The 22,207-nt window shown below is 37.5% G+C and overlaps 2 protein-coding genes across 5 annotated transcripts in view; one reads left to right on the top strand and one right to left on the bottom strand.

Moving 5' to 3' along the window:
* unc5cb (unc-5 netrin receptor Cb) overlaps positions 1 to 15,929 on the top strand; it is a 190,375-nt gene extending 174,446 nt beyond the window's left edge. For both annotated transcript variants that reach the window (XM_051911073.1, XM_051911074.1), the window contains 5 exons: positions 8,093 to 8,326; positions 8,827 to 8,976; positions 11,519 to 11,683; positions 11,815 to 11,993; positions 14,565 to 15,929. In XM_051911073.1, coding sequence (XP_051767033.1) covers positions 8,093 to 8,326; positions 8,827 to 8,976; positions 11,519 to 11,683; positions 11,815 to 11,993; positions 14,565 to 14,718 — 882 coding nt within the window. In that variant the 3' untranslated portion in view covers positions 14,719 to 15,929. The remainder of the gene's footprint in view (positions 1 to 8,092; positions 8,327 to 8,826; positions 8,977 to 11,518; positions 11,684 to 11,814; positions 11,994 to 14,564) is intronic.
* Positions 15,930 to 17,848: 1,919 nt separating this feature from the next.
* bmpr1bb (bone morphogenetic protein receptor, type IBb) overlaps positions 17,849 to 22,207 on the bottom strand; it is a 92,355-nt gene continuing 87,996 nt past the window's right edge. For all 3 annotated transcript variants that reach the window (XM_051911078.1, XM_051911079.1, XM_051911080.1), the window contains 4 exons: positions 21,893 to 22,190; positions 21,537 to 21,712; positions 21,151 to 21,281; positions 17,849 to 18,554 (listed from right to left, as the gene is read on the bottom strand). In XM_051911078.1, coding sequence (XP_051767038.1) covers positions 18,429 to 18,554; positions 21,151 to 21,281; positions 21,537 to 21,712; positions 21,893 to 22,190 — 731 coding nt within the window. In that variant the 3' untranslated portion in view covers positions 17,849 to 18,428. The remainder of the gene's footprint in view (positions 18,555 to 21,150; positions 21,282 to 21,536; positions 21,713 to 21,892; positions 22,191 to 22,207) is intronic.

Here is a 22,207-nt window from a genome sequence, read left to right as displayed (position 1 = left end):
GGAGCCACGTAAAGCATGTAAAATGGTGGCCATCTAGTGTAAAAGTACAGTATCTAATTGAATGTAGAATGTCTACTAATCTTGAATGGCTGGAAAGGTCCTGGAAAAATGATGGAAATTTTGATTACATTCGCATGGAGTGGGCGGAGCTAAAGAGCGCATTTTGCAGCATCATGGTTAATGTAGTTTTTCCACCAGGAATTCCGCTGTTAAACAAGATTATTTTAAAACTAAGTTGTAATAATGCAAACTAAGAGCTTCAACAGAAGCAAATAGCATCGATTAACAACCTCGTAGCTCACGGTAGGGCTGACTTAAAAGGTTTGTAAGTTATCATTAAAAATAACTATTATAAGTTTTTACTTCTGGAACACAACTGTTGCTCTCTATAATCATTAACCAAAAATAAAATCATAAAAAAAAAGAATTTAATCGTTACTTGAAATAAAATAGACATTAACTGAAATAAAAAGAACATAAACTTTGACATTGAGGTACAGCAAACTGCATTGGTTTTTCTATGAACAACTCTCTATTTTTCACTTTTATCCATGGAATGAAGCAGCCAGAGGTCAAACGTGTTCCTCTGAAGCTTCTGAGCTGTTTGTGTTTACATGCGCCGACCCCCTGCGGCGATCCGGCCGGCGTCCCGTTGGATATCCGGCAGCCTGGACACTCGCTCTAGCCAAAAAATGAGCCAGCTGTCAGCGAATCCACACAAACCCAGAGTTAATTAGAAGATGGCGATGAAGAACGGCCTGTTATCAGTCTGGATGTCGGACGAGGCGCGGGGCGAGTTTGCGATAGCGGCCCACCCACTGGCCTTGTCATTAACGCGGGCGACGAGGAGAAGTTGTTTATCTGAAGCGAGCCGAGGGCGTAGCTGTGAACAGAGCTCCTCGACGCAGCCCTTTATTATCACACGCAAACACAATGGTGGCGAGTTAATTAGCCGTGCAGGAGGCGACGGTGCCCACGCAAGAGCTGCGATACACTCACACCACCCTCAAAACACTCATTCACACCCCTCATTACTCTCCAATCACACTCACATTCACCTCACACTACAGTAACACTACTGCAGCGTTACAGTGCCATAGTGTCAGATGATAACGCTGCCATCTTTGATGTATAACTGTGTTCATCTACCATGGTATTTAGATAGCGCTTCATGGTACTTCAAAGAAAATAGTGGTACCATCATGATACTCTGAATAGAAAACCTTTTGTATTGAAAAACTATTCAAAACTATGAGTTTTTTAGTAGTAAAAGACTCAAAACTAATACTATTAAAATTGTTCTTGTTAAATTAAATAAAGCTGAAATAAAATCTAATGTGTGTAATGATGAAAAAATTACGATGTACATAAAATTATTAACATAAACTAAAATTAAAATTGAATATTTCAAGTTTGGCAATAGCCTACTGAAATGTCAATAAAACAAATCATTGTATAATTTGCACACTGTTTATATTATATTATATTATATTATATTATATATTACGTTATATTATATTCAGTTGTGTTATTGTTAGCTAAAATTAAAGCAGTTAAAAATTGTTTTTGGTAATTAAAATTAAATAAAATCAAATATAAATATTAGTTGAAGAACTTAAAAAAAATTAAAATTTAAAAAAACTTGTTTTGTTAATTAAAAATCAAGTTAAAATAAAATGATAAATAATAGATAATAAATAATGTAAATAATAGATGAAAAACTTAAAAAGAACTTATTAAAAAAAGTGATGATGCTTTGGCAACTAACTGAAATAAAATATAGAAGTTAAATTACTAAAATTACTAAAAATAAAACTGAAATGAAAATAAATTAAAGCTAAAATATTTAAATATTAAATAAAATATATAAAAATAACAAAAGCACAAACATTACTAAAACTGAAACTAAAATTAAAAAGTTAAAAAATTGAAATATTAATAAATACCACTTAAATAACATTGGAAAGACCCATTATTGGCATATTTTGGCAGATATTAACCCATTTTGAGATTACTCTGTAATAACTGTGTTCACTGACAGTTCACAAATAATAGATAATATTACTTTTAATAAATATTATGTAAAACAAGAGTTCATTTAATTCCCAGAGTTTTATATACATCTTATTTTCTGTCATTGTGTTTTATCTTGTATATCAAACCTGTTTATATGATATTTCTGATCTGTGTGACATTGAGAAAAATCACACGAATCATGTGACTGACTGACCAGAAAGCGTCTCTCTCAGTTTTCAGTCTGAAAGAAGCGCGCCTCACTCTTTTGATCGCTCCAAGCAGCTGTCAAACTCGGCTCCGCCATCAATGTGACTCTTCATTGGTCTCCCCAGAGACTCTCGCTGCTTTTGAGCTGCTTAGCAACAGTCCTTGACCTTGTCTCATCTTATCAAACATAAAGTACTCTTGGATCGCCTTCAGCCATTCATACAGAGAAGCGGACGATGGTGGGCGGCTGGTGAAAACCGGCCAGAGGAAGCAGAAAGCGGCGTCCTGTTGTCTTCAGATGAGATAAACTCTTGTCAAATGTGCTGGAAAGAAAATGTGTTTTATCCTGGGCTCTTCCCTCATTCTCTCTTGCTTTCTTTCGCCTGAAATAATGAGCGCTTCCTGTTGCCGAGAGACGCTGCGGTCCGTCATACACTTAGTTCAGAATTTTCATTATTCAAAAGCTTGTTCCCTGCATGCATGCATAATCTGATAGAGGGAAAAAAATAGATGTTTGTTTGCCTCCGAAGTGTTTTCAATTTGGCTCTAAATTGAATGCAAATTCGATTTAAAAAGAAGAAAACTTCCTGTCAAGGCACAGATGAATCACACGCAGGGAAGCCGCTCTGACCTGGTCAGCTGACGCTGGCAAATGCACAAAAAACACAAACACTGATGGAATGAAAGCAGCGATGAAGTGATGAAAGCAATATTTGACCCAAAATTAAAAAATGAGTGTGGGTGGATGCTGGCAAGCTCCAGAACATGACAGAAAATACATTAAAGTATCATAACGTTAATCCATATGACTCATGCACACTCATGCATATTCAAATATGCTGTGCTGCATTTATTTATGCAATACATTTTCATGCAAAATGGCTTAAAATACAGTTTGCTTCTCTCATAAAACCTTAAATCATTTGACTTTCATACATTTATTATATTATATTCAGTTTTGTTATTGTTAGCTAAAATGAAAGCAGTTAAAAATTGTTTTTGGTAATTGAAATCAAGCTAAAATCAAATATAAATATAGCTGCAAGCAGCGATGACGGGCCCAAGCCTCGGCGCCACCGCCACCCTGGTGGCTTAAAGAAACCTGTGCATGGCGGGCAACATACAATCTTAATTTAATTTAAATCAAACAATGATTTTACACAATATGAGACATTTCCTGTTTCTCTTTTTTTTGTCCTTTCTTTAATCCCTCGCCATGGCAACACTGTTCGAGATATCCTATAATCGTTCGCAATTTAGCATCTTCAGTGTCTTGTTTCATGTTGACTGAGTTTGGTGGTGATTACATGAATCTCCTACCAAAATACCTGACTTACTGTTGGTCGGAGCTAATGACTAAATTAGAAAGTTGTCCAGCTTGATTAGAACAATATATGTACTGAGTTTGGTGACTGTAGGTAAAACTAACCCCAAAAGGTGGCGCTATAGAGCCATTCCTATACACCCATTTCTGAGGATTTGCCCATGTCTACAGACTGACAACTTTGTTGTGTGTCGAGTTTCATGCAATTTGAAGCATGCTAAGAGCCTCAAAAACATCCAAGAATATTATGAAAGTTTGATGTGTTGCCATGGCAACAGTATATAAGATATCAAGAATCCTTTCACATGTCTACATCTGCCATGTCTCGATATTATTCTGACAAAGTTTGAAGTGAACTGGGTAAAAATAAGGGTGATTTCAAAACCTTTTGAAAGTGACACACTTCCTGCTGCCAGTTGGTGACTCACAATAGTCACATCAATGCCTCATACAATGAACACACAGCTGAAGTTTCATCAAAATCAATCAATGTTTGCGGAAGTTATAACACACTTCCTGTTTCCCTTTTTTCACCATAAATACGTTGCCTCACCACGGCCAAACCGTTTGAGATATCCAATATCCGTCCGCAATGTAGCATCCTTATTGTCTTGACTTCATGTCGAAAAAGTTTGGTGTGAATTGTATGATGGCCTTTGAAGCGGTAGTTAAAAATTGAGAGCTTGGTTCAAAAAATCCACATTCAAACAAAAATATCTGACTTTCTGTTGGTCGGAGCTAATGACTGTAAATTAGAAAGTTGTCAGGCTTGATGAGAACAATATATGTACTGAGTTTGGTGACTGTAGGTTAAACTAACCCCCAACTATTGTCAAAAGGTGGCGCTATAGAGCCTCTCCTCCATGCCCATTTCTAAGGATTTGCCCATGTCTTTTGGCTGGAAACTCTAAAGTGTGTGTCGAGTTTCATGCAATTTGAAGCATGCTAAGTGCCTCAGAAACCCCCATAAAGAATATTAAAGTTTAATGCATTGCCATGACAACAGTATTCAAGATATCAAGAATCCTTTCACAGGTGTGCATCTGAGGTGTCTTGACATTATTCTGACAAAGACGGGTAATAATAAGGGGGCGATTTCAAAGCATTTTGAAAGTGACACACTTCCTGCTGCCAGTTGGTGGCACTATGACTTTGACTCACAATAGTCACATCCATGTGATCAGCCTCCAGATGAAGTTTAATTTAATTGAAATCAAGTGCATAATGACTAAAATTTCAGTTTGTTTCTCTCAAAACCATAAATCATAAATCACATTTCTGGTGTTTTTTGTCCTTTTTGAATCTTGACAGCTGCTGGACACTATGGAAAATATCCTGCAAATGTCTCCTTAAGTAAACAGCAACAGGATTTTCATTTATAGCTAAACTTTTTCCGTGAAGGCATGAGATTATTCTCTTTGCACACAGCTTGTATTTGGAGTTTCAGCAGCACTGCGTATTCCTCATGTTCTCCAGAGTTTGTTACTCAGAGCTGAACCTCTGCGTATGATGAATATCCCGTTATAGCGGCACTGATGGCACAGATGTGACTGTGATGGATACTCGAGGTGCAGGCAATAACGCCACACATGCGTCTGGACCTTTAAACAAAGAAATAACTATCGATTACATCTGACGTCTGACAGCCGCGCGGCACGTAATATCCGTGGGTTTGTGGAGATGGCCAGCATAGATGAGGTGATGATGACTGTGGTTGATCACACGCGGCTAGGAAATATTGCTTTCCGGGTCGAATGATGTGCCGTGTCAAAATACATATCCATCGAGTCATTTCCACACTGTAAATGTTATTTTTTCACTCGCATCACGCTGAGCGCGCGGCCGACTCTTTGATTTGATGTTTGCCGAGAGCCGTTCGTAAAATGTTCTTCATTTTTTAGCATTTCTGTCTTTTCTCCTTCCGAATGCAGCATTTTTTCCCATCCCTATTTTCCGAGAACACTTGTGGACCGTTATAGTGTGGAGAGACTTTCATGAATTTGTGCTGTAGCTCTTTTTTGAGCTCTGATGAATCGACTGAGAGCTTGAGTAAATAAATAATTCTGGAAGGCATTAGCCCAGTTTTCCATCCTGTTTGCTAATTATCTCACTAACGCTCTCAAATCCCGCGCTCCCACAGGATGCGTTAAAGAGGCTAATGGCCAGTCATAATACCGCTGTTTAACGGCCAAGCCGACTATAAAGTATTTTAATTCCTTTTCTCTCGTCCATAATGGGATGAAATTAATGACAGTGCGAGCGTCAGGATTAGAGCTAATAGATGGAGACGCATCCCAGCTGCAGAACCACCGGCACAGACCGCTGTAATGAGAGACAGACGCAAACCAGCACGAGCGTGAGGTCAGAGGTCACTGATAGCAGGTCTGCCTCAGAGACGTTCAGTGATGAGCTCGTAATGTGAATAGACAGACACACACACACATGCTCACACACACAGACTTACACACATATTCATACTGAGCAGAATTAACTGCCGGTAATAAACACTGTTGGCAGCCAATAAGAGTTTTTCAGTATCTGAAGCTGTAGAAGCATCAGAAATAACTCAAATCATTAAGTATCAATTAAAAAAAAAAAAATCATTATAAACTATTAACAAAACCATGTCTGCATTGTTTTACAAAGATAAATTCACATTTACATTAATATTCACATAAGTAAGCAATAAGGTCTGAGAGGCTGTGCCGTGACTTATTCACGATATAGCACTAGCCTCGAGTACCTTATTGCTTTTATAAAATGGTTACCACACAATACAGATATTAAAGTCAAAAATATGTATCAATGCAACTTTCATGAAGTAAACTTTCAATAAAAGCCTTCCTTCCGCCAGAAAAAATAGTCCCTGACTGTGAACAGCAACAGAAGTTACATTATTACACCATTAGATGGCAGCAAAGACTGTCTTTATGAGTGTGTCAGTCAGTAGTGAAGACTTTTACATTGAAAAGACTGAATTGTTTTGAACACAGAACAAGACGCAACTGAGAAATGCTTTGACTAGCGGCGCTGTCAGTCATGGGAAAACCCCTTAAATGTTAAAAGGACAAGATAATACATCAGACATTTAAACAGGTTTTTTTATTATGAACATAGGACTGACCTGAAGGAAGACACTAAATCTGAATGCGGGTAATAAACTCGCTCACTCTATCTTTTTCTCACAATACGCTTCTACATAATACAGTAAGATTCAATGAACAATATCAACTGAGAACAAACAGTTTATGTTGCTAAGAGTGGTTGCTCAGGGTAGTGATACACAGAACCATTGGGTGAAGCAGTCATAGCCATGTTTTATCGTGAATAAAACACAGCTATTGACCAATCAGGATCAAGGACAGGAACTAACCGTTTTATAAGAATCAATAAATCCATTCAATAGTAACATTTAGAACAATCACATAACATAATTAAAAATGCATTATTCAAAATCTACTAATTGCTTTTACTAAAAATGTTGTAAATATATATATATTAGGGCTGTCAAGTGATTCAAATTTTTAATCTAATTAATTGCAAATTAATCTCATCAAATTTGGCTGAGAAAGATAATTTAAAGTCATTATTGTGTTGAATGAGAAGAGCATCAAATAAAAAATACAAAAAGTATCTTTTTGAAAGAAATATTTATTTTATTCAACATAGAATTTATTACACAAACTTTTAGGCTTCAATGGCCATGATTTTTATCAGAAGCTGCATCTGAATTGGTATTTAGATATATTTGCATACTGAAACAGTTTGGATTGCAAAATGTTACGCAAAAGAAAGAAAGTCATACAGGTTGGAAACGACATGAGGGAGAGTAAATGTAAGTAAACAGAACTTTCATTTTTAGGCAAACTATCCCCAAAATTATTTTATTAATGAAATGATACTCTAAATAAGAACTACCAGTAGGTGGCGGTAAATGTCTAAATGAGTAAGTCATTGAGTCATTCATTCATTTGATTCATTTAAACAGCTGATTGATTCATTCAGGAATGAAGTAAATGGCTCTCTTTATGAATGAGTCATTGAATCATTGACTCACCTGATTGATTTGCTCAAAACGTGGATACATTCAGAAACAAAACACTGCTGTGTGTTTCTCGGAGATGCACAACATTCCGCTCTGGCTTTATAGCTCATATTTTCATTGGCATAATTGACAATATTTTCACTAAAATATAACACAATATTAACTGTATTTATTAAACTGTTGTATAAAATCAGCACCACCTTTGCACTCGTGCTATTTAGGACAAAAACAGCACGTTAAATTGACAAGTCACATATACAGTCATATAATGCCATTAGTTGAGTGCAATGTTGTCGAGTTCATTGTGATGGTCACAGTTGAATTTTTCAGAGGAATCAATGCATTAATGGTTTGCTTGTGGTCAGTCCCCATATTAAATGTATATTAATATATATAATTGTAAATGGGATACAAGTGTTTTAACACTGAAAGCATCAGACGCACTGAATGAGATATGTGTGTTTAGTTGTGTAAATGTGTGTGTGTGTGTGTGTGTGCAGGACGTGGTGGTTGTGGGCGAGGAGAACTTCACCACCCCCTGCTACATTCAGATGGACGAGGAGGCCTGTCACATCCTGACCGAGACGCTGGGCACGTATTGTTTGGTGGGTCAGTCCGTCAGCGCCGCCACCACCAAGAGACTGAAGCTGGCCATCTTCGGCCCCGTGAGCTGCACCGTCCTGGAGTACAACATCAGAGTCTACTGTCTGGACGACACGCAGGACGCGCTGAAGGTCAGCAGAGCCTCAGAGCGGTCACTGCTATTACGCTTTGGAGCTGAGTTTTTTTACAAGTCGTCATGAAGCGAAACGGTCACATTGTGTTGCTGACAAGTAGTAGTTTTCTACTTTTTTGTTAGTAGCCTGTAATTTAACTCGCTTTAAATGTGCAGCGTGACTAGTTTAACTACTTAAATCATGAGCAGCCTGTAACTTGGCAAACTGAAGTTTCACAGTTGTGTGTATTAGTGTGTGTGTGTGTGTGTGTGTGTGTGTGGGAGTTAGCAGCAGATGTAGTGTAGGTGTCAGCAGGCATGCGACAACATCATCTGAATATAAACAATGATATGAATATAATCTCTCTTACCCCTCGACACATTAACCCTCCGCACGTCCTGCTAAATCTCAAACTAACCGTGCAAAACTCATTAAAAAAGTGTGAGTTGATGGCAGATGAACTGCGTGTTTGTTCCTGCTGAGCGCTGACGGACTTCCTGTTTGTGTGTGTCCATCAGGAGGTGCTTCAGATGGAGAAACAGATGGGCGGGAAGCTGCTGGACGAACCCAAGTCTCTGAACTTCAAGGACAGCACCCACAACCTGCGTCTGTCGCTGCACGACGTCCCGCACACCCTCTGGAAGAGCAAACTCATCGCCAAATACCAGGTACACACCTTCTGAAACCAGTGCTGGACAGTAACAAAGTACTTTATTTTTATTCTGGGAAACTTTTACTTTCACTTCACTACATTTAAAAGCATAATATTGTACTTCATTCCTTGTTATTTCGAACTGAAAAAGAGCGCTGTCTGATTCGTGAACGAGTTGATTCTTTCCAATGAACCTGCTGAGCTGATTCACAGATCACACTGAACGATTCATTCGTGAATCAGATTGATTTGATCGCTGCTGTTCTCGAGTCAATGACTCACTGATTCAATGATCCGGTCAAAATGAGCCGAGAATATCGTTTGAGCTAAAATTAAGTTACTAATGAATTTTCAAATGATATAAAATCAAGTACTTTTATATTTTTACACAAGTAAATCTGGAAATGAGTACTTTTACAGTTTAAAAGGGTTTGTTTTGCAGGATTATTACAGTTAATCCAAATTTAAAACAATTAAAAAAAAAAAATACTTGAAATAAAATATAAACTTTAACTGAAATAAATTAAAATATGGAAATCATTTAGTTTAACTTGATGTACTAAATTAACTGACACTGAAGTTAAAATAAATAAAATATGTATGACATTTTAAAAAAACACAACAAAACACAACAAAATTAGTAAAAACTAGATTAAAAATGTATAAAAAACATACAGACATATTAAAAAACTAATTAAAATGACAAAAACACAACAAAATTAGTAAAAACTGGAGTAAAAATGTTCAAAAACCATATAGACAAATATGAAAATCATTTAGTTTAACTTAATGTGCTAAAATAACTGAAACTAAAGTTAAAATTAATAAAACATATATGTCATACAGTGGCAAGAAAAAGTTTGTGAACCACTTCCAGAATCTGTGAAAATGTTAGTAATTTTAACAAAATAAGAGAGATCATACAAAATGCATGTTATTTTTTATTTAGTACTGTCCTGAGTAAGATATTTGACATAAAAGATGTTTACATATAATCCACAAGACAAAAAATAGCTGAATTTATTAAAATAACCCCATTCATAAGATTGTGAACCATTGATTCTTAATACTGTGTGTGGTTACCTGGATGATCTACGGCTGTTTGTTTGTTTTGTGATGTTTGTTCATGAGTCTCTTGTTTGTTCTGAGCAGTTAAACTGAGCTCTGTTCTTCAGAAAAATCCTCCAGCTCCTGCAGATTCTTCAGTTTTCCAGCATTTTTTGCATATTTGAACCCTTTCCAGCAGTGACTGAATGATTCTGAGATCCATCTTTTCACACTGAGGACAACTGAGGGACTCAAACACAACTATTAAACAAGGTTCAAACAATCACTGATGCTCCAGAAGGAAACACGACGCATTAAGAGCAGGGGGGTGAAAACTTTTGGAATTTGAAGATCAAGGTAAATTGTATTTAATTTGTCTCCGGGAAACATGCAAGTATCTTCTGTTGCTTCCGAAGGGCAGTACTAAATGAAAAAAAAATCGATATTCAAGCAAAATAAGAAAAATGTGGACCTCTTCATCCTGTTCAAAAGTTTTCACCCCCGACTTTTAATGCGTCATGTTTCCTTCTGGAGCATCAGTGAATGTTTGAACCTTGTTTAATAGTTGTGTTTGAGTCCCTCAGTTGTCCTCATTGTGAAAAGACGGATCTCAGAATCATTCAGTCACTGCTGGAAAGGGTTCAAATATGCAAAAGATGCTGGAAAACTGAAGAATCTGCAGGACCTGGAGGATTTTCCTGAAGAACAGAGCTCAGTTTAACTGCTCAGAACAAACAAGAGACTCAAGAACAACCATCACACAACAAACAAACAGTCGTAGATCATCAGGTAACCACACACAGTGTTAAGAATCAATGGTTCACAAACTTATGAATGGGGTTATTTTAATAAATTCAGCTATTTTTTTGTCTTGTGGATTATATGTAAACATCTGTTATGTCAAATATCTTACTCAGGACAGTACTAAATGAAAAATAACATGCATTTTGTATGATCTCTCTTATTTTGTTAAAATTTTGCACATTTTCACAGATTCTACAAGTGGTTCACATACTTTTTCTTGCCACTGTATTTAAAAAAAAAAACTAAAATGACAAAAACACAGAACAAAATTAGTAAAAACTGGAGTAAAAATGTATAAAAACCATGTAGACATTAAAAAACTAATTAAAATACTAAAACACAACAAAATTACTAAAAGATAAGTAAAAATGTCCAAAAAACAGACATATTTATTAAAAAAAATCTAATAAAATTGACTAAAACAACAAAATTACTAAAATGAAAACAGTATATATAAAATAAAATGAATGAGTTATTTTTATGTATATATTGTGTGTAGTTTTTATGTATAGTAAAACTGTAAGAGTATCTCAGTGACACTAAAATCACACAGTTGTGGAGTGAGGGGAAATAACATGTTTATAATGTTTATAATGTTTGTTTCCCTCAATAATGCAGTTTTGACCCTCTTATTTTCTAGAACACATATAAACTTTAGAAAATCTCTCTCGTGTTTTCTCGGCTGATCTCTGTGATCGTGTGTGCAGGAGCTTCCCTTCCAGCAGGTGTGGAGCGGCTCTCAGCGGAACCTGCACTGCACCTTCACCCTGGAGCGCTTCAGCGCCGCCACGCTCGAGCTGTCCTGTAAACTGTGTGTGAGGCAGGTGGAGGGGGAGGGACAGATCTTCCAGCTCAACACCACCCTGTCTGAGGTCAGCGTTACCATCGCCCTCTCCATTTAATCCAAACGAAAAAATCCAATTACACTCCAAATAATATTTTTATTAATATATATGTATATGTAAAAGCTGAATGAATCTGTGATTGTGATCTGTGTGTCCAGGACTCTCAGTGCATCGACACGTCTCTTCTGGATCCGGCCAGTAACATCACCACACTGGTGGGTCCGAACGCCTTCCGGATCCCGCTGTCCATCCGGCAGAAGCTGTGCGGGAGTCTGGACGCTCCTCAGACCCGCGGCAACGACTGGAGGATGCTGGCGCACAAACTCAACCTGGACAGGTGAGACGCTCGACGCTGGCTAAGTGTAAAACTATTTTATATATATATTTACTCCCTTCAAACTTCAATTGGATCGTCACTGTTTCCTGTCACTGCAACTTCCCGAACACACACAAGAAATTAAATACGTTCATCCCAAGCAAAGACGGGCTTTATGAGGTTATTATCATAAACATACATCTCTTCACAGCCGTCACACGTCACATACACAACTCTTCTACACACTACTCTTCTTTCCTTCCTTTTTATTTGTTTTTTTGAAATTTCTTTTGGATGTTTTCCCTCCATTAATGCTTAAACTAGTGGACCCTCAGCTGTGTAGATTAATGAGAGTCTGTAAATTAGTGCCTGATGAGAAATTAAGCTTTAAACACATTAATATTTCCATCATTTTGTTGGAAAACACTCTTTTATCAGTTTTTTTCCTGTGTGTTATTTTATATAATGACCACTAGGAGGCGCTCTAGGCATGTTTACCTTGATTAGCTTTTCCTGAAGAGAGATATGTTGTTGTGATAATTTTATTTTTTTATTTCTTCTTCATTTTTTTATTTCTCTTCATATTTTCCATAGTGTTTATTTGCATTTTAGTTATTGATATTTAATTTATTTCTGTTTGTTTTAATGTTTTCTTTTTTTTTTTTTTTTTTTTTTTTTTTGAAGTATTTCAGTAGCTTTTATTGTCATTTTTATTTTAAAATTTTTTATAAATTGTCATTTCATTTCATTTATGGACTAACAGTTACATTTTTTACATTTTAAAATGTATTATTCTATATAAATTGTAATTATTTTATTGTAATATGTTTTTAATAGTTTTTCTTTTTCTTTTTTCATTTTTAATCACTGCAAAAGTTGCATCTGCTTTAATGAAATGTGAACCTAAATCTCTGTAAAATGAGTTTTTGTTCATATTTTATTGCACATTTACAGTTTTTCACTGCTAGATTAATCATAATGTTCATTAACAATCATAAGTTTGATGGCGACACAGATCAATCTTCCTCGTTCGGTGTTCTTTATCCCAGCATCCCAAGCCTCTCAGTCTGCCTGTATTTCTCAGTTTTCCCAGCATCCTCTCCTGCTGCGTTCTCTTCCTCTCTTCATGTAAACGTGTGACATCATCACATCATCATCGTGTAACGAAATAAAGAACACAAATCAAACCTTGAGAATCTCCGTCATAACAGACTCATTTATGAAAATTGCTTATGCTTATGAAACATTTCCAGACGTCCCACTGTGATGTTTTACATGCTTGAAGACGTTTTCATAAAAGCATATGTGTATATGCTATGTGTGTTTATGCTTTTATTCAGTTTTATATGATGAAGACATTTTTTTTATGTAGATCATAATGGGTGTTCATGGGATTGTAATGGAAATACCAATGCTGCATTAAATGTACAGTATGAAATAATAATAATAATAATTTTTTTTATTGAATTTATTTTTATACGTTTTGCTTAAGTCCCTCCACAGAACAATCAGTTCAGTTGTTCTTTTTTGTTTCTTTTGATGTTTTATTTTTTTAATAATATTTAGTTTATTTATTTAACATTTTTTTTCATTTTTCATTTCATTTATATAATATATAATGTTTTATATATGTTATAAATATTTTATGTATGTTTAAATATATATATTAAAACAAAATATTTATAACATAAATAAAAAAATAATTATTACATAAAATGTAAAAAAAAACATTAAAACAAAAAATATGAGCATAAATAAAAGCTATTAAATGTGAAATGTGAAATAAAATAAACATACAAAATAACACAAATTAGCACATAAAAAATAAATTGAAAAAATAATTAAAAAATGAAAAAATACATGAAATTAAATATAATATAAAATGATTTTTATATTTACATTTTAGGTCCCTTTATTTTTAATTTCTTTTGATGTTTTATTTTTATTTCATTTCACATTTTTTCAGTTTGTTTTAATGTTTTATTCTATTAAATTTAATTTCATATCTTCAGTAGTCTGTATTTTTTCATTTTTTCATTATTTTTTCAGCTAATTTCTTTTTTTTTTTAATGTTCTAATTTGTATGTTATTTTGTATAAGTTTATTTTATTTCACATTTTTAATAGCTTTTATTTATGCTCATTTTTTTTGTTTTAATGAATTTATTTTATATTTTATGTAATATTAATTTTTTTATTTATGTTATAAATACAGAACATTCTGTCAAGTGTCAATCAGTTTATTGGTCCATTTTTTATTTCTTTTGATGTTTTATTTTTTTATTTTATTTATAGTTTCTATACATTTTTCAGTTGGTCCTTTTTTTTTATGTTTTATTATATTATATTTCATTTCATATCAGTAGTCTGTATTTTTTATTTTTTTTTAATTATTTTTTCAGTTTATTTTATTTCACATTTTTAATGGCTTTTATTTAAATGTTTTAGTTCATATTTTTTTGGTTTTAATGCTCTCTTTTTTTTACGTTGTGTAATATTTCATTTTTTTATTTTATTTTAAATGCATTAGTCATAGTTTCAATAGTTTTTATTTGTTTTTAATATTTTTAACCAGTATCCCGTGTGTCCGCAGGTATCTCAACTACTTCGCCACCAAGTCGAGTCCGACCGGCGTGATTCTGGACCTGTGGGAGGCGCAGCATTTCCCCGACGGCAATCTGAACCGCCTGGCCGCTGTTCTGGAGGAAATGGGCCGTCACGAGAACATCATGGCAACCGAGCACTGACACCCGCCGGGCGCAGGAAGTTCCCGGAGAGCTCGAGTCACAGCGGGCGGCAGAGATCGCTGCCTGATCACCGTGACCTGTTCCAAACACGTTTAATCCGCAAAACAAGTCGACTTGAAAGGTGACATCCCAAGGGAAGAGGAAGAGTCTGTACGATTCCTGGTACAGTTGTTTGTTTTTGTATTCGTCGAATCAGTTTCTTAGGAAACGCGACTTCTGCTGTCCAAATACTGGACCTCCGGCCTCCCCGCGATGTCACATGATCAGGACCGAACACAGGAGCGGCTCGCAGGCGTGGTGATGAAAACAAACATTATATGAATACGTGTTGGAAAATGCCTTTATTTATACGTTCCTTTCATATCTGCTTTTGTTTTTTCTCTGGTCTCATTGCGCCATCCAGTGGACAGAGCTTGTAACTACACGTCCAGCCTCCTGTATATACAGCAAACTGTAAAGTTTAACAGTGTTATTATGATTATTATTCTCTGATTATGTTTTCATTTTATTATTAATTGCGTTTTGTTGCATAGTGATCTGTATGTAATCAAAATTTAGACAAACTAGGGACTAAACTCTTTCAGCAGCGATTGTGCGGTTTTGTAAACGTTCACCGTGTCCTGGATGTTCCACACCTTCTGCTTTGGGACTAAAATGTGACGGACGCGTTTCAGGAATAAACTTCAGTGGTCGTCACTCATAAGTTCATCATAATCACGTTGCTTTTGTACGGCGTGAAGACATCGGTCCGTCTCCGATCCTTCAGTTTGTGTGCGTTTACGGCACGTGAATCGCTGCGACTTTAACGGACAGCAGCCGATCAGAGGACGAAGCGATGGATGCATGTGAAAGCGCTGCAGTGAAAATAAGTGTACAAAGAACAACTAAACTAATAGCCATTTGAGTGTGTTTGTAATTTCCAGCATCGTCTCTTCTGTTCACGTTCAGTTGTCCAGATTTCTAAAGCTGTCTATGCAAATTCTGCATCCTTTATCAAAGAAGTTATACATGCTGAAAAACCGCTAGCAGTTGCTTTCCATAGTTATCAATCATGCGATTATTATATTTATAGTGAGGATGTTACTTATTCTTTTATGGCACGTTCATGATGTAATTTGCGAAAGCTTGCATCTCCTCTGTGAAGTTTCTGTACAAAATGTAAGAAAGAATTTTTAAACGAGTAATAAATTATATTTATATGCAACACTGAATTCAGGTGTCTTGTTTTTTTGTGTGTGAATTTCTTTATGTAGTGCTTCACAATGGACTGTTTTAAAGCAGAAAAAAAGTGAAAATATGGTGACAAACTCAAGATTTCAATCATGAAAAAAGAACTAGTTTATGTATATACTATACCAAAGGTCAAGGGTCACTATAAATCCTGGATTTTCAAATGTGGTAATTTGTTGAAAAAGATGGTTACATTCAAATATAAAAAAATATGGTTCATTGTGTAATTAATCAGTTGAATTCATTAGTGGATGTACCATGTGACCACTGTACCACCTGACCACTCCAGACTCATTTTGCCATTGACAGTTGCCATAGAAACATGTAATTCTTAGTCTGAGTCCAAGTCAGGTAAAAACCAAATCGAATAATAGTCAAAGTCGGATAAAGTCCAATTCTGATAAAGTCCAAGTCGGATCAAAAACCAAGTTGGATAAAAGTCCAAGTCTGTTAAGAACCAAGTCAAATGAAAGTCCAAGTTGGATAAAAACCAAGTTGGCTAAAAGTCCAAGTTGGGTGAAATCCAAGTTGGATAAAAACCAAGTTGGCTAAAAGTCCAAGTTGGGTGAAATCCAAGTCGGATAAAAACTCAGTCAGATAAAAGTCCAAGTCGGATAAAAACCAAGTCGGATTAAAACCAAGTCGGATAAAGTCCAAGTTGGGTGAAGTCCAAGCCGGATAAAAACTCAGTCAGATAAAAGTCCAAGTCGGATAAAAACCAAGTTGGATAAAAGTCCAAGTTGGGTGAAATCCAAGTTGGATAAAAACCAAGTTGGCTAAAAGTCCAAGTTGGGTGAAATCCAAGTCGGATAAAAACTCAGTCAGATAAAAGTCCAAGTCGGGTGAAGTCCAAGTCGGATAAAAACCAAGTCGGATAAAAGTCCAAGTGGGATAAAAATCAAGTCGGGTGAAGTCCAAGTCAGACAAAGTCCAAGTTGGATTAAAAACCAAGTTGGATAAAAGTCCAAGTCGGGTGACGTACAAGTCGGATAAAAACCCAGTCAAATAAAATTCCAAGTTGGATAAAAGTCCAAGTCGGATTAAAAACCAAGGTGGATAAAAGTCCAAGTTGGGTGAAATCCAAGTTGGATAAAAACCAAGTTGGCTAAAAGTCCAAGTTGGGTGAAATCCAAGTCGGATAAAAACTCAGTCAGATAAAAGTCCAAGTCGGGTGAAGTCCAAGTCGGATAAAAACCAAGTCGGATAAAAGTCCAAGTCGGATTAAAAACCAAGTCGGATAAAAGTCCAAGTTGGGTGAAATCCAAGTCGGATTAAAAACCCAGTCAGATAAAAGTCCAAGTTGGATAAAAACCAAGTCGGGTGAAGTCCAAGTCAGAAAAAGTCCAAGTTGGATTAAAAACCAAGTCAGACAAAGTCCAAGTTGGATTAAAAACCAAGTTGGATAAAAGTCCAAGTCGGGTGACGTACAAGTCGGATAAAAACCCAGTCAAATAAAATTCCAAGTTGGATAAAAGTCCAAGTCCGGTGAAGTCCAAGTCAGAAAAACTCCAAGTCGGATTAAAAACCAAGTCAGATAAAATTCCAAGTTGGATAAAAACCAAGTTGGGTGAAATCCAAGTCCACGTCTGATAAAGTCCATGTCGATTAAAGTCCAAGTCAGATCAATTCATCAGCGGTGTTATCAGGTGTGTTCCGACTTGTAAAAAGCATTTATGTCCTCGTAGAAATCGTAATTACATCTTGCAAACTGGGAATTTTATTGTGCCATCTGACCACTGCAGGTTAATTTTGGCCTTGACAGTGTTGCCATAGAAACAATGTTTATAGGTTGTCATCTCAAAATTACGGTATTGCGACTGAATGAAGCCATTGTTACAGGAGTTTAGTTGCAATTCAAGCAAAAATGTTGCATGTAAGAAACAAAAAAATAATCAGAAAATAGATTTGAATTCACTTTATTAAAGGAGGGGAATGTTAAACACGTACATTTATTTTTCACTCCATTTACACAGAACTATCAAATATTAAACTTTTACATGTGTGTTAAATAAGGCACAAGTCAACATGAAACAAAACATCCTGTACAAACGTTCATGTGACGCAAGAAAACATTTTTCTGTAACTCATGACATTCAATATTTACATTCATATTTTACAAGGACGTATTTCAGCGGTTCTCAGAGCGAGGAAACGACTGGACGGTAAACCTGGTGCTGCATTTGTCAGAATATGATGAAAATGTTTCATTTTCGATGTTGGACACTGTTCAGGGTGAACGTTTGAAAATGCATTTCACTGAATCATTTGGTTTGTTTCGTCGTCATAAAAAGCCTTCATGAATATTTAAAGATTGAGTTACAGATTGAGTCCCATGAAGTGTGTTTATGGGTTCATTGTGTTGGATTGTCAGTGACAGTTGATCAGAGTTTGTCCACTCGTGTCTCTGTCCGGCAGCGGCTGCGTGAGCTTTCACAGAAAGCAGGATAAATCCGCTCGGACTCTCAGGACGGACGTGAGTGTCACAGTTTAATGTCTTGAGACTCGGACATCTTGGCGAGCGTCTTCTTCACCCGCAGGGCGGTCAGACGAGAGGCCGGATTGTGAGCCCAACACTCGGTCATCAGTTTACCCATCTGCCTCAGACACTAGACAAACACACACAGAGGCAAGATTAGTGATACAGTGCTTTATACAACAGAAATGGTTTTGAACTTTTTGAGGTAGACAATAAGTGTACTTTCAAACTAAAACAGTCATTATGAAGGCCTGTGTTTGTATTTTAGAGTTTCGTAGTTGGAAAGTGGTGCTGATTGATTCAAGCAATTTTGCATGAAAGTCACCATGAAAAAAAATGGACAGTTATTTTTTAGAATATTTAAGTGTTTATTATATATGATTTATCTGTGCCCATCACTGATATAAATTCATGTTCCTCATAATCTTGAATCAGAATATCTTCCCCTCCTTGCAGCATCTCTTCTCTTCTCTAATGATGAGGGCAGAGCGGATAAAAGTCCAAGTCAGGATAAATCCAAGTCGTGAGAAGTCAAAGTCATACAAAAGTCCAAGTCAGAGAATTACAAGTCGGGTGAAGTCTAAGTTGGGAGAAATCTAAGTAGGGTAAATTCCAAGTCGGGAGAAGTCCAAGTCATACAAAAGTCCAAGTCGGACGAATTCCAAGTTGGGTGAAGTCCAAGTCAGAGAATTCCAAGTCGGGAGAAGTCAAAGTCATACAAAAGTCCAAGTCGGGAGGAGTCCAAGTCGGGAGAAGTCCAAGTCGGACGAATTCCAAGTCGGGTGAAGTCTAAGTTGGGAGAAATCTATGTAGGGTAAATTCCAAGTTGGGTGAAGTCCAAGTCGGGAGAAGTCCAAGTCAGGTGAAGTCCAAGTCATACAAAAGTCCAAGTCAGGAGGAGTCCAAGTTGGGAGAATTCCAAGTCGGGTGAAGTCCAAATTAGGAGAACTCTAACTAGGGTAAATTCCAAGTTGGGTGAAGTCCAAGTCGGGTGAAGTCCAAGTCAGAGAATTTCAAGTCGGGTGAATTCCAAGTTGGGAGAAATCTAAGTAGGGTAAATTCCAAGTCGGGAGAAGTCAAAGTCATACAAAAGTCCAAGTCGGGAGGAGTCCAAGTCGGGAGAAGTCCAAGTCGGACGAATTCCAAGTCAGGTGAAGTCTAAGTTGGGAGAAATCTATGTAGGGTAAATTCCAAGTTGGGTGAAGTCCAAGTTGGGAGAAGTCCAAGTCAGGTGAAGTCCAAGTCATACAAAAGTCCAAGTCAGGAGGAGTCCAAGTCGGGAGAATTCCAAGTCGGGAGAAGTCCAAGTCGGACGAATTCCAAGTCGGGTGAAGTCTAAGTTGGGAGAAATCTATGTAGGGTAAATTCCAAGTTGGGTGAAGTCCAAGTCGGGAGAAGTCCAAGTCAGGTGAAGTCCAAGTCATACAAAAGTCCAAGTCAGGAGGAGTCCAAGTTGGGAGAATTCCAAGTCGGGTGAAGTCCAAATTAGGAGAACTCTAACTAGGGTAAATTCCAAGTTGGGTGAAGTCCAAGTCGGGTGAAGTCCAAGTCAGAGAATTTCAAGTCGGGTGAATTCCAAGTTGGGAGAAATCTAAGTAGGGTAAATTCCAAGTCGGGAGAAGTCAAAGTCATACAAAAGTCCAAGTCGGGAGGAGTCCAAGTCGGGAGAAGTCCAAGTCGGACGAATTCCAAGTCGGGTGAAGTCTAAGTTGGGAGAAATCTATGTAGGGTAAATTCCAAGTTGGGTGAAGTCCAAGTCGGGAGAAGTCCAAGTCAGGTGAAGTCCAAGTCATACAAAAGTCCAAGTCAGGAGGAGTCCAAGTTGGGAGAATTCCAAGTCGGGTGAAGTCCAAATTAGGAGAACTCTAACTAGGGTAAATTCCAAGTTGGGTGAAGTCCAAGTCGGGTGAAGTCCAAGTCAGAGAATTTCAAGTCGGGTGAATTCCAAGTTGGGAGAAATCTAAGTAGGGTAAATTCCAAGTCGGGAGAAGTCAAAGTCATACAAAAGTCCAAGTCGGGAGGAGTCCAAGTCGGGAGAAGTCCAAGTCGGACGAATTCCAAGTCAGGTGAAGTCTAAGTTGGGAGAAATCTATGTAGGGTAAATTCCAAGTTGGGTGAAGTCCAAGTTGGGAGAAGTCCAAGTCAGGTGAAGTCCAAGTCATACAAAAGTCCAAGTCAGGAGGAGTCCAAGTCGGGAGAATTCCAAGTCGGGTGAAGTCCAAATTAGGAGAACTCTAACTAGGGTAAATTCCAAGTCGGGTGAATTACAAGTCGGGTGAAGTCCAAGTCGTTTGAAGTCCAAGTGGGATGAATTCTAAGTCAGAGAATTCCAAGTCGGGTAAAGTCCTGCGAGTCGATCTGCACGAGTCCACTGAGCAAGGCACAGTATGCTGGAGTAAGCAGCCCTCACTTTTCTCCTTGTTTTGCCTGTAACACTCTCACCATGTGTCTTCACTTCATCTCTATTGTTCATCATGGCAGACAGAAGCTCAATCTCATCCTATCAGCTTCTCCATCAGACCGTGGAACTGCCAGTAAACTACCAACAACTTCATCTCTGCCTTCACCAGTCCCTCAACACTTCATGTCAGCATTCAACATTCCCTTTCTTCGGTTTTAGTTCTTATCTCCATTTTAGGCTCATATAGTGTGGGTTAAGTTTTTTTTAGTAACTTTTACTTGTTAAAAAAAGTCTAAACTATCAATCAGACGACAGAAGACAGTACCTCATCGCTGCTCCAGCGGTTTGCAAACGAGGGTCTCTGTCTCTTGATGCACACCACCTCCCTCATGTCCTCGTAGGACGGGTCCGTCGGCACCAGATCGTGATACGGCAGCTGATATTCCTCCACAATCCCTGCAGGACAACATGATGATGAGGACTGAAATCACATGTTGGAATAGCAACATTTCACATGAAATCAAAATAAACTTTCCTGAATAACATCTGTCTTATTGTGAATAATTCTTACCCTGTTCACGATTAAAACATCGTAACTTGCTAAAATAACCTTGATTCCATCCAATCAGATCCTGACAGATCAAATCAAGCAGCTGAACATTCGTTTTCTCTCACGCCACGTTAAACATGTTGAGCGTGTGCTGAACTCACCACCAGACACACATCTCCTGGCCATCTCCCACAGGATCAGGCCGAAGCTGTACATGTCGGCCATGATGTAGGACTGGAAATGGCAGCGGTTCAAGCTCTCGTCCAGGACCTCCGGAGGCATGTAGCGTTTGGTACCGACCCGTGTGTTGGGCGGGATGTCCACTTCATTAGTGTCACTGAACACAAATCAACACCAGCCAGTTAAACATCTGACGTCACATAAACGTCCAATACAATCATGACCAACAGCATCAAATAAAATGTTTGATAATCAACATATTTAACATCACCGCTGACAAACATGAAGTTACACTTTGTTTTTGTGCCATATGTAATACATGTATTGCGCGTGGCACCTGATGAACTTGACGGCGAGCCCCAGGTCAGCGATGCAGCAGCTGCCGTTCTTCTTCACCAGGATGTTTTTGCTCTTCAGGTCTCGGTGAGCGATGGCCGGTTTGCCCTGCGTGCCGAAGATCTCCGTGTGCAGGTGGCAGAGGCCCGAGACGGCCGAGTACGCCAGACGCAGCAGGGCTTTGGTGTCCAGCGTGGTGGATTTGAGGTAGTCGTACAGCGAGCCGTTCTCGTGATAGTCTGTGATCAGATACAGCTGCGTCCACGAGCCCGTGCCCTTTATATCTGCCGCGATGAATCCTGACGGGAACACAGAA

Source organism: Ctenopharyngodon idella, chromosome 10 (assembly GCF_019924925.1).
Source record: "Ctenopharyngodon idella isolate HZGC_01 chromosome 10, HZGC01, whole genome shotgun sequence".
In the NCBI taxonomy this organism is placed as follows: Eukaryota; Metazoa; Chordata; class Actinopteri; order Cypriniformes; family Xenocyprididae; genus Ctenopharyngodon; species Ctenopharyngodon idella.
This window is presented reverse-complemented; position numbering and strand designations above follow the sequence as displayed.